Here is a 14,679-nt window from a genome sequence, read left to right on the forward strand (position 1 = left end):
AAACTATGTTAAAGGTAAAATTATAAGTTAATATGCAATCTTTCACCTTTTGATTTTATTTTATAAATTTTAAATTTTTATTTATTTCAAATTTATTGTTTATTAATATTAGTTTTTTAATAAATACACGTATAACCATTAGACATATTTAATTGTTTTAGATATGAACAAAAATTAATGAAATTAATTTTTAAATTAAAAGTATATTTTTTTCTATTATTCTTCATTATTTATTTAAAACTCTATTTCTTTTTATTAATCCAAGGTCCGCCCTTAAGCCAACAAAACATAACTGACCATGAAGACTCATCCTTGTTCGTACCGTTTCAAGTGAAAAGAGAAGCCGTTTCCCCCAATTCCATCGTTTCGTTGAATTGGAATTGGAATTGGAGGCAGAAAACAAAGACAATTTCGATGGCTGATGATAATCACCGTGCTGTCAGACTGCTATGCCGCCCGAAGCAACTCACCACCAAAGGATCCGACCCTGGAATCCATTTCTGGCTCGTTGGATCCCCGTTCCTCCCGCCGCTCACCGTCGCTTCCTTTCTCCGATGTATCCACTCTCTCCCCTCCTCCTCCTCGCCCGATTTACCCAAGGAATCGGAGGACCTGAGCACACTACTCCCTAGAGGCTTTGAACTCATCGGAGCCGTAGCCTCCGGCAAGGAATCCGACGCTCGTGCGGCCGTGGACGCCGCACGTTCATTGCGGAAACTTCTCTATGGGGAAGGAACAGATCGCCCGGTGATTGGAGCTGTTTGCGGTTCAGATTCTGGCGACCTGCGGTTTTTTGTCTCTGAGAGTGGGAATGCAACGAGCCTTGAGGCTGTTCCATCGGTAATAGAGGAACGGGATTCGGAGAAGTGTTTGTGGGAGAATGGTTGCCTGCTTCGCTGTGAGCTTCCGATTAAGTTGCCACTCTATTATGCTCTCAAAAATCCAACCGGTAGGTATTCCTTATTCTCGTGCTCTTTCTCTGGTTCAGTGAAAGAGGTTGATATTTGCAGAAACATAATCTCTGCTGCAACTGAATAGTCCTTTTAGATTTAACTTTCGTTATTATTAATCAGAGTCACAATGTTGTACTTTGTAAGTTCCTGATTTCACTTTAGGTTTGCATTCGGGTTTAAGAGGAGCTTATAAGAAGATTATATGCCACTTTGAAGTTTAATGTTTGAACTAAACACTTACAAAAAATAAAAATAGAAAAAAACTGAAATTAGTTTTTTCATTAGCTAAAATTGTCTTATCCAATTTTTTTTTTTAACTTATAAATAAGCTAATTTTAGATTATGACAAAGTTCATTTTTCATTTTTTTTTTCTTATTTTTTTTTCCTCTAGAAATGCTTATACATACAGAAGCTCGTTTAAACATGTCCTTAACCAAATAGATGCATGAATGATTGGTCTAGTCGGATAAGTCTAAATAGAGTCCTCCCGAGTTCTTCTTGACGTCTCCTTAGATGTCCTTATGTTTACAAACCATTTCTCATAGCCCTATTATTAAACAAAGTGGGGATTATTCACAAGGTGCGAGTAGTTCGGGCCCTTAAGTTTACATACCGCTATCCTCTTTAAGCATGTGACGGGTTTGATCTCTAATCGTTTGATTTGAGAAGCATATGTAGGTAGAGGAGTTGTCCTATAAATAGCACTCTACACCTTTGGGGATTAGTCTATGATTGACAACGGTAGGGATTAGACCTAAGAAAAAAGCAGGAGGCTTTGTGAGAAAAGTGAAGAATACAGAGGTGCAATGTAGTGATTGGGCAGAATACCACGTTCAAATTCCGCTAACTGTCTTGTGTTGAGAAAAGTAAAGGCCGCAAGAGAGTTGCAAAGTTTTACCTTTGTTGATGGAAGTTGTTCAACACAGGACTCTAGCTGTGATCTACAATGAAATTTCTAGTTGGAAAGACTTTAATTTGAGCTCAAGATTCTATACAACAATATTTTAAAGAAACCAAAAAATATTGGGTTACAGAGGAACAGTGGACAGTGAAATTAGAGATTCACAGTAGAAATATGAATTTGACATAACTGCTATGAGTCAAGAAGTGATGTAATAGAATTTGGGTACGTTTTAGTGTTCAGATTCACAGGAAAACGTCTAGATAGTTGGGAATTATCCAAGATACATCTATCATCACTATCACTTTGTTCTAAATGCCATAAATTCTGGACAAATTTGTTCTGCAGATGTTGAGAAGGCATATGTACAGACTGCTGAAGCTGTTATTGCCAAGTTAAAAGACCCTCAGGCTGTGTACATGTTAGAAACAACAAAGAAAACCTCTCAGGATATACCTCTTCCTGTCATAATTAGAGGTGTACAATTAGACTTTTATGCAGACCTCTCCAAGATCAAGACTTTGGCTGAGGATGATGATGGCTTCGATGCAAGCTCACTATCATGTTCATACTTTTCCATTGGCAGTAAAGCAGGCTCACCAGTTTTTTCTGCAAAGGTAACAAGTGTTATAATTGTTTTTTATCTTCTCCCATTTTCTTTTCAACTTTTTGGTTTTTTCATATATTTTCTGATAGTATTTGTGATTTTTCTTTTTATCTGTCTTTATTTTTTTCCCTTTGTCATGTACTTAATGAATAGTCAAATGACTACCATTGCCCATTTTGTGAAATTTTTATCTTCTTAGAATGCAGATACTATTCAAGTTAGTGTTCTATTTAATAGCTTCGGGACATCATCAGCTTCTACTGTGCCTGTTGCAGAATACTCTCCAGGTCAAGATTAGTGGATTGTATTTGATGTCCAGTATATTCTCATTGAAAAATATGATTTACTTTTTGTTTGTAGCTTTTCTTATTTGAAGTGGAATAATTGCTTTCAGTTGAGGATGAAGCTAGACTCCTTGTTGTGGATATTAAGCTAGATGTACTCTGCTATTCTTCCAGGGAGCTTCCACTAAAATATGCAGTTTCAAGTTTAATCGTACCTGGTTTAGTTGACCAGTTAAATATAGTGCAGAAGTTAATGTTGCCCAACCTTTTGGCCCGACATCCCCAGGTGAGAATATGGATTCATTTTTCCAGTTACATAAGCTTTCTATGGTTCTAAATTCCACGGTGATTCCAATTCTCTAGAAGATCATCCTTCTATAGTTAATGCATGTACAATGACTTATTGTCATTCCCCAATCCTATCATTACAGTTTCAAATGAATTTTTTTGCTTTTCTCTTGAAAATATAGTAATATACTCTCAAATATGTGCATTATTTCTTTGTATACTACAACTCACCTGTGAAAGTGATAATTTCAATTCAATATGGGCTGTAATGCACCAGGATGAATATTTCTAGATTTAATGGTTAGAAAGAACCAGACTCATCACCTTTGATAGGTACTAAGGATTGATTTTGCAAATGAAAAAATTAGAAATTAATATACATTGATGTGAGATACTAATGATATAATTTGCATATTTTCTCATAGTGAAAGTGTGGTATGAAAAAAATATTACCTTGTTTTGCAAAACACCATAATGATTATTAATGATTATTAGTGACAAAAGAAATTGATTTTATTTCTGTGAAATTTTATTATTTAATTTAGTTATTGTTGTTTCATAATAAAGATATATTTTCACTGTGCTTAGTACTCATTGTTCTTTTGATTGACTAGCAATTTATTTATTTGTCAGCTAAAATCTTATCACTTTAGTCCTCCTGGTATTCTGCATCCAATAACTGTTTTCTATGAACTAAGTTTTGGGGAGACAGAACTGAAGCAAGGTATGCTGTTGAACTCTAAAATAGATAGGATAATTCTTTTACAATATACTTGTCATTTGAAAGTATAGAAAAAACTATACTATAACATTAGGGTTTTTCCAATCTACTTTATCATTTATGACCTGCGCATGTTAGTATTAGTTATTTATGAGGTGTTCATGATTTATGCAGTTGAAGTTAGGAGATCCCTGCACTCAAGGTTGGGATTACCCTATGATCGTCCCCTTTTAAGAATTTCTAACGCCTTGGATTTTTCGAAATTGAAGAGCAATGATATGGTCTCTCTGCAGAAAGGTAATATATACACTTGAATGAGTTGCTCTTTATGTTGTTGTATTGATGCTCTAAGGATTAAGATTGCAACTGCCTCTTTTCAGGTTGTATTTTCTTATACTAACTCCTTAAAATATGTCATATGCTCTAAGTTTCTTAATATTTATTGGGAATACTAGGTTCAACTTTGCTCAGAGATGTCCACTTTGGGATTCCAAGTAGCGGTGGTAAGTTGCTCTTCTGGTCTGTTTCTCATTCTAAATGTATTTCTTCTTTGTCTCATTTGAAATGGTTGTGGTTTATGCAGTTACTGGGGGAACTGTTTCCCTTGTTCAAGGTTCCTATGAATACTTCCATTATCTTCACGAAGGATATAATGATTCGGTAATTGCAATTCTTCTGCTCAGTAGTGGTTTTTTTTTTTTAAGTGAAGGCATCAATCAAGATAACACCATTATGAGAATACGATATTCCAATTAGGTTGACACTTCATACCTCAACAATCATATGCTCCATGATGATATATTATTAAAAAAGCGAAAGAAAAAGCAAGGATACAAAATAACATGCGAGGACAAACCCAAGCCCATGCAATCAATAATATCTAAATTTGGGTAAACCAAACCTATTTCTAAAATATCTAGCTTCAAACAAGTAGGCATATTTTCAAACCAAAGAAACTCTTGTTTCAAATTCACCGACAAACTAGCTAATCTATTAACACATTTGTTACCTACTTTAAAAATACGAGAGATTTTAAAATTTAAACAATACCTGATGGCCAAGGAACAGTTCCATCTTCCTTGAAAGCACCAAAGAACAATATTAGGATTAGTGCTGGATGCAACCACTAATATGGAATCACTTTGAAGTCATAAAGAAGTCCAACCCTGAACCACAGCTAATTCTATGCCAAGGATAGCACCAATAATTTCAGCCTTTAGAGTACCATCAATACCGCGATATGAAGAGAAGCCACCTATTTATTCCCCTTTGGTACCTCCAAAAATAGCAGCTCAGCTGCAAATACAGTATTCCCATGAGTTGCCCCATCACGTTGCATTTAACATAACCAACCGAGGGTTGTTTACAAACAACCATAGAAATTTTTGGAGCTTTTCCAGCATGTATAGAGTGACATTAAAATGCAGTAATGGTTGTTACATGTTCATTAAATACATGTCATCTTTTTCTTGTGCTCAATTTAAATTACACATCTGTGTGGACACAAACATTTTCTTTATTGCTGACTGGTTTGATATTATCTGATTAACCTAATCTTGTTTAAGGAGTTGAAAATTATGGTTTGGATAGCGATAGGGGAGAAATTATTTGAAACCAAATTATGGTCTGAAATTATTTATGTGCAAAAAATAATAATAAAAAACAAAATTGAACTAGTCTATTAATAGTTTGGTGCTTGTTTATAATAGTCTATGAAACTATGAATGAGAAATTCGGAATGTTGGATTCTTGGCATTTCCTTGCTGGTTTCCTTTCAGGTTCTCTTGTATGTAATTGTGATTCGTTGGGATAGGGTGTTATGGGTGCTTGGATTCTATAAACAGAGACACAAAAAGCTGCTTACTTTACGTTTATGTGCAATAGGGTATTGAATGTCATGTAACCAACTAGTTATGCATAAAAGGAAAATATGTATGTAAATCGTTTTTGTTATAATTATAGAAATAAGACTCAGATCCTTAATAATTAGGAATATCTAGATTATATATGTAATATTAGGAATATTTTTATATATGCCAACATCATATCTTTATTATTAGAGAATATCAAATTTCCTTTATTTATTTTTCTCAATATAAATAAAGCATCTGTATTGTTTTAGAAACACATGGTTTCAACTTAATGCCTCCTTCTTTCGTATGGGGTAACATGTTATGAATCTTCATTCCTTGTTCAAATTCTTCTGTAGGAACAAATTTAGCAATTGTAGTGAGATTGGAGCCCAAGTTAAATAGTTAGACTCGCCATCTTCTTAAATAGAAAAGATGGGAAATCTGTTATGAATGTTGGTTGGTTGCTGGAAGACACATTTTTTTTCTTGCAATCTAGAATAAAATAAAATAATTAGGAGAGAGAAAATTAGATTGAACCATTTAAGTGAACACGGATGGAGCCCTACCTTAGGGTTAGGGTTGCATCAGAGGAGGTTTATGGTTGGATAGATTGGCTTGACACATCCCAGCCATGTGCTCACCAATGATTGCCAGAACAGTGCACTCGAACCTGAGAGAAAGGTTTACTCATGAAAAAAAAATCATGAGATATTAGGTCTATCCGGCCAGCATAGTTTTGAAAAAGGTAGTTTGAGGATCAAATATATAGAGGTAGATTGTTATTTAACATGGTCAAAGCTGGACTTTAGATACATCTCTACTAGATTTCTCAGCTCTAGTGAACCCTTGGCTGACATATGTTAAAACAAATCTATCTAATATAACCCAACCAAGAGAGGGGGTGAAGTGGTTATTGAATCTTTTACTGATTTTAAATGAATCTTGAATGTTTCTTTAATCTTTATGACCCCAAACAACCAGTTTTCCAGTTCTGTATTAATGGACTGATTAAAACAATTAAGAAAGGCATAAAAGATGAGAGAAACAAAGAACACAACAATTTTTATACTGGTTCGATTCAAAATGAATCTACATCCAGTTTTCTCCTAAGTAACCCACTTAGGAGGATTCCACTAAATCAATAGAATTATAAGAATTACAAGAGCATCTATATAATTCAAGACCCTAAAGACTAAGGAGCTTGATCTACAAATCAAGAACTCCCCCTAGATGCAATGCGTCCACACAATTGCACCTAGATCTTCACTTTACACAATGAATCAACTATGAACAAAAATACAATAAGAAAGAAGCAAGGAACGAATACATCTAGTGGATATGCAGATTTGTCACTTGATCCTAGATCTAAGCTTGACCCATCAAGGTTGAATCCACCATCAATCTTCTTGAATGTCCCATTGAATGATCTCCCAATAAAGCACAAGAACTCTGTGTATCTTGATCTCAGAAAAAGAAGTCTCTCAGTTCGTTTCTATGTAATTCAGTTATTTTTTCTCTCTCTTTTAAAACTGATTTCAAAACTGTTTTTATACCAAAGTTCTGTTGCAGTAATTAATGGATTAGGTATTTACCTAATAGATTATCTTGAGTGTATTTTCACTGCATCAGTGCAGTGCCTTCATATAATCTATTAGGTAAGTATTTAATCCATTTACGAGTTCTGCTTTTGACACATTCAAAAGTTTGATAGCTGATTTAATCCAATTCAAGCTTGTTTTACATGTAATTCTTGATCTACAACATCTAATGCACAAACTAGAAAATCAAGACTAATCCTAAACCAGTGATGCACATGATGCATAGCCTTGGACATCATCAAAACCATCTTCACTTGAGTTGAACAAGCTCCCCTTTCAACAACATATTCACCAAGTCACTAAGAGAACCAAGGATCAATCATATCTGTAGCAAGTTGGACACAAACGATTTATGTGCTCCAACTGAGGAGTGTTATAATTATAGAAATAAGGTGCAGATCCTTAATAATACTAGGAACTTTTATTTATTCCCGTATCATTTTTTTATTAATAGAGGATATCAAATCTCTATATTTATTGTATTTGATATTGTTTTCTCAATATAAATAAAGCATTTGTGCTGTATCAGAAACATGTTTTCTTCTCAATGTCTCTCTCTCCTATAGTTTAACAGTTTTCATTCAATATTATCAATATCCAGCAACATTAATATACCATTTTTCTTTGCTGATAAAAACTGAAAGGAGACAACAAAAGGAAAACTAAGGCCATCTCATGTGTAGCTGCACAAGGAATGCAAATTGTGGAAACATAAACTTGGCTTTTTTTGTCTTTCCTTGAGTTGGTAATCCTTTCCTCTATTTCAAGAAAAAAGAAAGGTTATCGGGTGGAGATGCTCTAACAAATTTTGTTGAGCTGGCAATAGTTAGCAACAGCTTTACTAACTGAGAACTAACTTTACTGAGCTGGCAACAATTAACAACAGCTTAACTAACTCAGAAACTACTATGCTGATCTGGCAGAGAGCCAGTCATCTTATAACATACGAAAGAAGAACTTTGTTACTTAGTTCAACAGAAGACTAATCATGCTTACTAAGTCTTGTTTTATTTTGCTTAAGACTAATCAAGCTATGTGCGCTTATGCACCAGGTACTGCGTGTGACTTCTTGTCTAGTCCAGGAAGGACATGACAAAACATCATTATGTTTACATACTTGCAAATTGCGGATATCATTAGAACAAAATATCTCAATTTTCTTGTAATATCATTAACTAAATCCCTAAAACTGTTACTTAGTTCAACAGAAGACTAATCATGCTTACTAAGTCTTGTTTTATTTGGCTTAAAACTAATCAAGCTATGTGCGGTTATGCACCAGTTACTGCGTGTGACTTCTTGTCTAGTCAAGGAAGGACATGACAAAACATCATTATGTTTACATACTTGCAAATTGCAGATATCATTAGAACAAAATATCTCAATTTTCTTGTAATATCATTAACTAAATCCCTAAAATTGATTTTCCTAGGGATGGGGTTGTGCATACCGCTCTCTCCAGACTATTATTTCATGGTTCAGACTTCAAAACTACACGTCCATAGAAGTTCCTTCTCATAGGTATTTACATTTTACTCTCGTCTGATCGTGAATTTTATTTCAAGGGAATATATAATTTCTTTCATTATTTGTCACTTCAGGTTCAAAATTTTGTGACATTTTTATTTTTATTGTGCAATGTATTATTTAATTGGTTATATAAAGAGTCATTTTGTTTTTCATTTAAATGGGAAATTTGATGAATCAGTAAGTCTTGCTGAAGTTCACTTGTGCCGAGCAAAATCTTGTTTTGTCATTGTGCAAGATCATGATTGAACTGGTCAAACCTACAACTTTCTCAGGGAAATACAGCAAACACTTGTTGAGATTGGTGATAAAGACCCTTCTTTTATTGGATCAAGAGAATGGATCGGTGCAATTGAATTGAGCTTTGTTTTGGACAAACTTTTGGGTGTAAGTGTTGCTCAGCTTAGGATTTCTTAATGATCAAGTTTATATTTATTATTAAACTGTATCTAGATGCAGCTAGGCTTTTGGGCCCAAAGTCCGACTGGACATTGTGCTTATGGTTCTTTGACTAAAATGAGAACAATATATGTTGAGCCCTCAAAGAAGACTCGAGTCTAAATTCTTTATCCATTACTGAACAAAGTGCATGAAATATGTATTTCTTGCGAGTCTAATTGAGTTCTCAATATTTTTATTGGGTGATTTAACAGGTTACATGCAAAGTCATCAATGTTAGATCTGGATCTGAGCTGCCGGAAAAATGTAGAGAGCTAGCAGTGCACTTTGAGAACCAAAATACACCAGTTATGATTGGTCAGTAAATTATGTCACTTTTTTCTTTTATTTTCCATTTATATATGGCATTTCCCTATATGATATAGCCTTGTCCAAAGAACTGACCATACTGTGAACCAAACATTTTAAAACAGTTGAAGAACCTGGATTAGTTTTTTGTAACAGTTTGTCAGTAATCCTATTTCACTAACATTATAAACAGATGAATGAATGTGCTCTCTCTTAAAATTGGTCAGAATCCTTACTATGTTTGGACACTTTTTGCCCTGTGAAGCTGCCGTGTTCTGCAAAATAATAGCTCAGCAATGTGGAACCCTATCTATTCCTTGTTCCTCAAGTTAGAATCTTCCTTACAGGCACAAAAGTACAGTAGCTATAGTATAGTGCATGAGAGCAGTTGACACTACTGCAGCCTGGTACTCATTGAATCGTCCCAGTGAATAGGCAGGTGTAAACATGACAATGTTTTCGCCCTGGCAGAGACAAATGAAAAAGGGGTGCTGCACGCTGCCTCATCCTTGTACTTGTTAATGATGTGGAGAATGGTGTTGATATGGTATGTATCAGAGGTGCATGCAATTAGAGAATTACAATAATAGATTCTAAAGCTAAGGGAAGTTTCCAAAGAGCAGGGCTCTCCCAAGCAAGATAGGGATCTCTCTGCCCAAATATCTGTTCCAAGGATTCACCCAATAATCCTCCATATTTTACAAAGGGAAAATATATAACCAGTCCCGCTCCCTTCTGACAGAATCATTTACGAAGGGAAATATGATAGAATCAACCATTCCCCAAATACCCCTCTTATATTATCCCAACTCCAACTTATTCTTGGGCCTATGACTATAGACCTGAATGGGCTTATTCCACCTGGAGGAATGGTTTCTATTAATAGCCTGTCCAACCGAATTAGCCTTGTCCTCAAAGCTAAAATCTTGAAACTTGGAACGAGTGGTTGCTGCAGACTCTCATGTGGCTTCCTTAACATGTTGACTTCTGAAGGACAAGCCATTGTGCAGAATGGGTCGAGTCTTCACCATCTTGCACAGCAAACACTGCCTCTGGTGATGAAAACTCATCCTTCTAGTTAAAACAGTAAGAGGTTAGGTGATTTTTTTCAGAGTCGTGGATGAACCTACGATAATAACTAGCAAGCTGTAAGAATTCTTGCACATCCTTAGTAGCAGTGGGGAGTGGCTGCTCTACAACAGTTTAGATCTTGCCAGAATTCTTTTGAACTCTGTTAGAAGTCCCACATCGACTAAAGATAAGGTCATGAGCAATGACCACATGTCCTAGATAGTTTGTAGAGGACAAGCCAAATGAACATTTCTTCCCATTTGCTACAAAGGATTGTGTTTCCAGCAAGCACAAGACTTCATGCAAATGGGACAAATGTATGCTCCGATCTAGACCGTGTAAAACAAAATACCATGTTCAGAGTTGATCGGAATGTGGTTGAAGCATTAACTAGCCCAGAAGGCATAACAAGGTATTTATAGTGTCCTTCATGAGTTCGAAAAGAGGTCTTGGGAACGTCCACGTTTGGCATTTGAATTTGGTTGAAGCCCCACTTGAGGTCTACTTTTGGTAGTAATGGAGGCTCCATGAGACTGGAGCTTGAGCTTAATAGCTGTGAGGTCAGTTTTATCGATGTCAAGACAATGTGAAGTCATTCTTGTATTTGTACGTCAAATGACAAGCTTCTCTCAATGAGAGCTCCAATGATACAGTATGTATCAGAGGTGCATGCAAGAGATGAATCTCTCTACCCAAATATCTATTGCGAGGGTTCACCCGATAATTCTCCATATTCTTACAAAGGGAAAATATAACCAACCCCACTCTTTTCTAACAGAATCAGTTACAAAAGGAAATATAACAGAATCAAGCATTCCCCTAATACCCCTCCAATTCTATCCTAACTAACAAAATACTATTAATAATCAATCCTGCTTCTTATTCTTGGGCCTACGACTATAGACCCGAGTACATGATGAGGACTTCAATGATGGCAGAGGGACTGGTGCTGTCATTGACTAGCTCTGTAGCTCAATAATATCGATTGAGGGGAATAGAAAGGAGTCAGAGTGGATTGAACAGACTGGTGAGAATGTGTCTAGGTTTGAATCAATTAATACAGAGAGGCTTGTATTTCATTCATACACCAGTTCACTGAACCAAATACCATTTCACTTAAATTCTTACAAAATACAGTTAGTTTGATTTGAATCAAGGTTTGGTTCTCTATGCTTATCTGGTCTGACCTTCTGTGTATGGTGGATAGAAATTCTAAACTCTGCAGTATATTTTCATTTACATATTCAAGTCAGTGAGGTTTTATTTATGTACTGCTGTTAGAAATTTTTGGCAGGGAGGCTAAGAGTAACTATATTTCTCATAATGATTTTGTTTCTAAGTGCAGGTGGTGGTGTACTAGCATATACACTCTTGGGAGTAGATTATAATGAATCAAGTGGAGACTGTGCATTTTTAATACTTGATCCCCACTATACAGGTTCGGATGATCTAAAGAAAATAGTGAATGGGGGATGGTGTGGGTGGAAAAAGGCCGTTGATAACAAGGGAAAGAATTTCTTCTTGCATGATAAGTTTTATAATCTACTATTGCCCCAAAGACCCAACATGGTCTGAGGCCTATCTTCTATTGCAGAGAGCTCCCAATGGATACCTATTTCTTGCAATGTAGAGTAATTTTTCACTTAGTTACATGTAGTTCTGGTAATTCGTTGCCTCACTTTTGGATTATTAATGTTCTGTAATTGGGCTGATTCTTGGGCAAAAGGTATTCTTCGTGGGAAAGGAGGAATGTGGGATTAACTCCGTTTTCGTGAAATACATTTTCAAGTCATTCGATTCACAATGATCGGAATCCTGCTCATGTCTGGGATCTAAGGTCCAGTCAAGCTTAGAAGTATAATTATTCACAACAGATTTATGGTTATAAAGTTTTCTTTTATAGTATGTTTAGTTAGATGGAGAATTTTTTGGAGGATAATTTCTTTTCATAGAGGATATGAAATGTTTTATAGCAAAAACATGTTTGGATAAATTATTTTAGAAGAAATCAAAATTTTAACAATTTGTGACAGTAAATAGAATTTTAAATTCTATTTTAACAGATAAAAATTTTAAAAAATTTCTATTTTCATTATTTTTACGTCTATGCTTTCTTTCTACTTTATTTTTTCATTTGATCTTGTTGGGATGTTATTAGTTTAACCGGGGTATTTATCCACATTATTGGAAATGTTCTTGGATGATATAGGTTATAATTTTTCAGTTAAGGTTTTAGTTAATTTTTTCCTGATCCAGGTGAAGCTTATTTTTAATCAATATTAATCAATGCTTTTCTTGATGTATCGGTGTTACTTTTTTTTATTGATATTTATGGTAGAAATTTTAAGCTGATAACTATTGAAAAGTCGGTGGAAAGTAATCTCAAGATTTTTATTAAGTACCTTAAAAAAAGTAATCCTATGAAGTTTTAAAATCCAAACAAGTAAAGGAATAAAGGAATAAAAGTTAAAGTAGTTGATTATATTTACCCAAAAACATTATACATGTTGATTGAAATATAATTTCATGACGTAAAATATGTAAGTTTGTGAAAAATACAAGTTTCTTCTACTCATTTGAAATATGTATAAATTTTTATGGTATTAAAATTAATTTACGAGTAAATATTTAATTAAATATATAATATGCTATTTTAACTTTTACCATTAAAAATAATAAATAATTTATAGTTTCTATCGTATAATAATACCTTATTATACATTTATGTATATATTAAGTAAAAATAAATTCTGGTAGGGACAATTGTCTTCATAACTATTAAAGTAGGATGCAACTTGTTTCTATTAATTGACGAGTCAAAGTAATTATGATTAACTAAAAAGTATATTGATAGATTTTAATGAAAATTTTCTTGTCAACATGAATTACAATTTTCTTTCAAGTATTTTGACTGAGAAATACTTTCTAATAACGTTAATTAAAAAATATTATAAATTGATATTTTCAACTATAGAATATTGTTTAATATTAAATAAATTTTAAATTTAGGAGTAAAATATTTTCATTACACACGACGAGACCAAATAATATGACTCCACTTTTAAAATATAATAATTCATCATATCTCTACTAATATATAATAATTCATCGTATTGATTGAGTGTGCTAAATAATATCTTAACCTAATAAACACCCAATGTTTTAAAAGAACCAATAATACTTCTATATGAATTGTTGTATTTATTGGTTGTTTCTTCTCATATGCATATGTTGTATTTACAATAAGTAGTAAATAGTAGTAAGTGTAATACATATGATTAAAAGAAAATAAATGTAATAATGTTAGAAAATGGAAATCCATAAAATTAATATATATATATTCAACGATTTCTCACATAATTTAAATTTAAAAAAAAATTATTTTAAAACAAAATATTGTAATTTAGAATAAAGGATCTTTCGAATTTAAGTCTTATATCTAATGTGCAAGGCCCATTAAAAATGTTCCAATTCTTCTGGCCTAAAAATGTAAGGGGCTGCCTTTACGAGTGGGCCTAAGGGCTGGTCCAGTAGATAAAATCACTCTTCGTTGCCCTAAGTCTCACTTTTCCCCTCTTTTCAGAAAACCTAAGACCTGCAGCCGTCAACCCCTCTGTTAGGGTTTTGCCTCCGCTGTTACTTTGAGCCAGGAAGTTCCGTTACTCCATGTAAGTGACCTTCGAGTTCATGCTAGTTCCCTTTTTATAAGCTTTTCGTAATCTGTTGTAAGAGCCTTGGTTAACCCCATTTGTCTGGTTCTGTTCCACTCTCACCGCAGCCTGTAGTTCATCCTTGGAGCTGCCGTACTCGTGGTCGTACAGTCGGGGTCTTCGCTAGACTTTTTCCAGGTACGGGGAAGTTAGAGTCTGAGTTCTGATTGTTTTATGGCTGGGTTAGGGTTTGTTAGATGTTGTATGCACTATATGATTGGGTTGAATGTGTGAACTGCCATGTACTGTCCTTTTGGGTGCGAACAGGTGACTGTTACAGGAGAACAGTGGCGAGACCTGTTAATCTCGCCTAAGCGAGCCAGTCTCGCCTAGGCGAGATGAATAGGGAGCTCGCCTAGGAGTTTTGCGCGAAAGGTCGCCCAGGCGACCAACTCGGCTTTTTGAGCGAGCGAGCATC

The 14,679-nt window shown here is 34.6% G+C and overlaps 1 protein-coding gene across 1 annotated transcript; it reads left to right on the forward strand.

Moving 5' to 3' along the window:
• The first annotated feature begins 275 nt into the window (after window positions 1-275).
• Window positions 276-12,466, forward strand: LOC114164161 (probable Ufm1-specific protease). Its single transcript, XM_028048709.1, has 12 exons — window positions 276-949; window positions 2,204-2,472; window positions 2,662-2,749; window positions 2,857-3,032; window positions 3,668-3,758; window positions 3,930-4,052; window positions 4,211-4,258; window positions 4,339-4,415; window positions 8,639-8,727; window positions 9,009-9,120; window positions 9,387-9,489; window positions 11,897-12,466. Exons 1-12 carry the CDS (start codon window positions 415-417, stop codon window positions 12,124-12,126), a joined length of 1,941 nt encoding a protein of 646 aa, XP_027904510.1. The 5' UTR covers window positions 276-414; the 3' UTR covers window positions 12,127-12,466.
• Window positions 12,467-14,679: the final 2,213 nt, after the last annotated feature.

Source organism: Vigna unguiculata, chromosome 9, assembly GCF_004118075.2.
Source record: "Vigna unguiculata cultivar IT97K-499-35 chromosome 9, ASM411807v1, whole genome shotgun sequence".
NCBI classification, from domain to species: domain Eukaryota; kingdom Viridiplantae; phylum Streptophyta; class Magnoliopsida; order Fabales; family Fabaceae; genus Vigna; species Vigna unguiculata.

What these genes read in the sequence shown, in the direction of transcription:
- LOC114164161 (XM_028048709.1), top strand. Translation starts at nt 415, where the DNA reads ATGGCTGATGATAATCACCGTGCTGTCAGACTGCTATGCCGCCCGAAG. An exon ending in ACGAAGGATATAATGATTCG is followed by an intron (nt 4,416 to 8,638) that starts GTAATTGCAATT and finishes TGATTTTCCTAG; the next exon opens with GGATGGGGTTGTGCATACCG. An exon ending in TTTTGGACAAACTTTTGGGT is followed by an intron (nt 9,121 to 9,386) that starts GTAAGTGTTGCT and finishes GTGATTTAACAG; the next exon opens with GTTACATGCAAAGTCATCAA.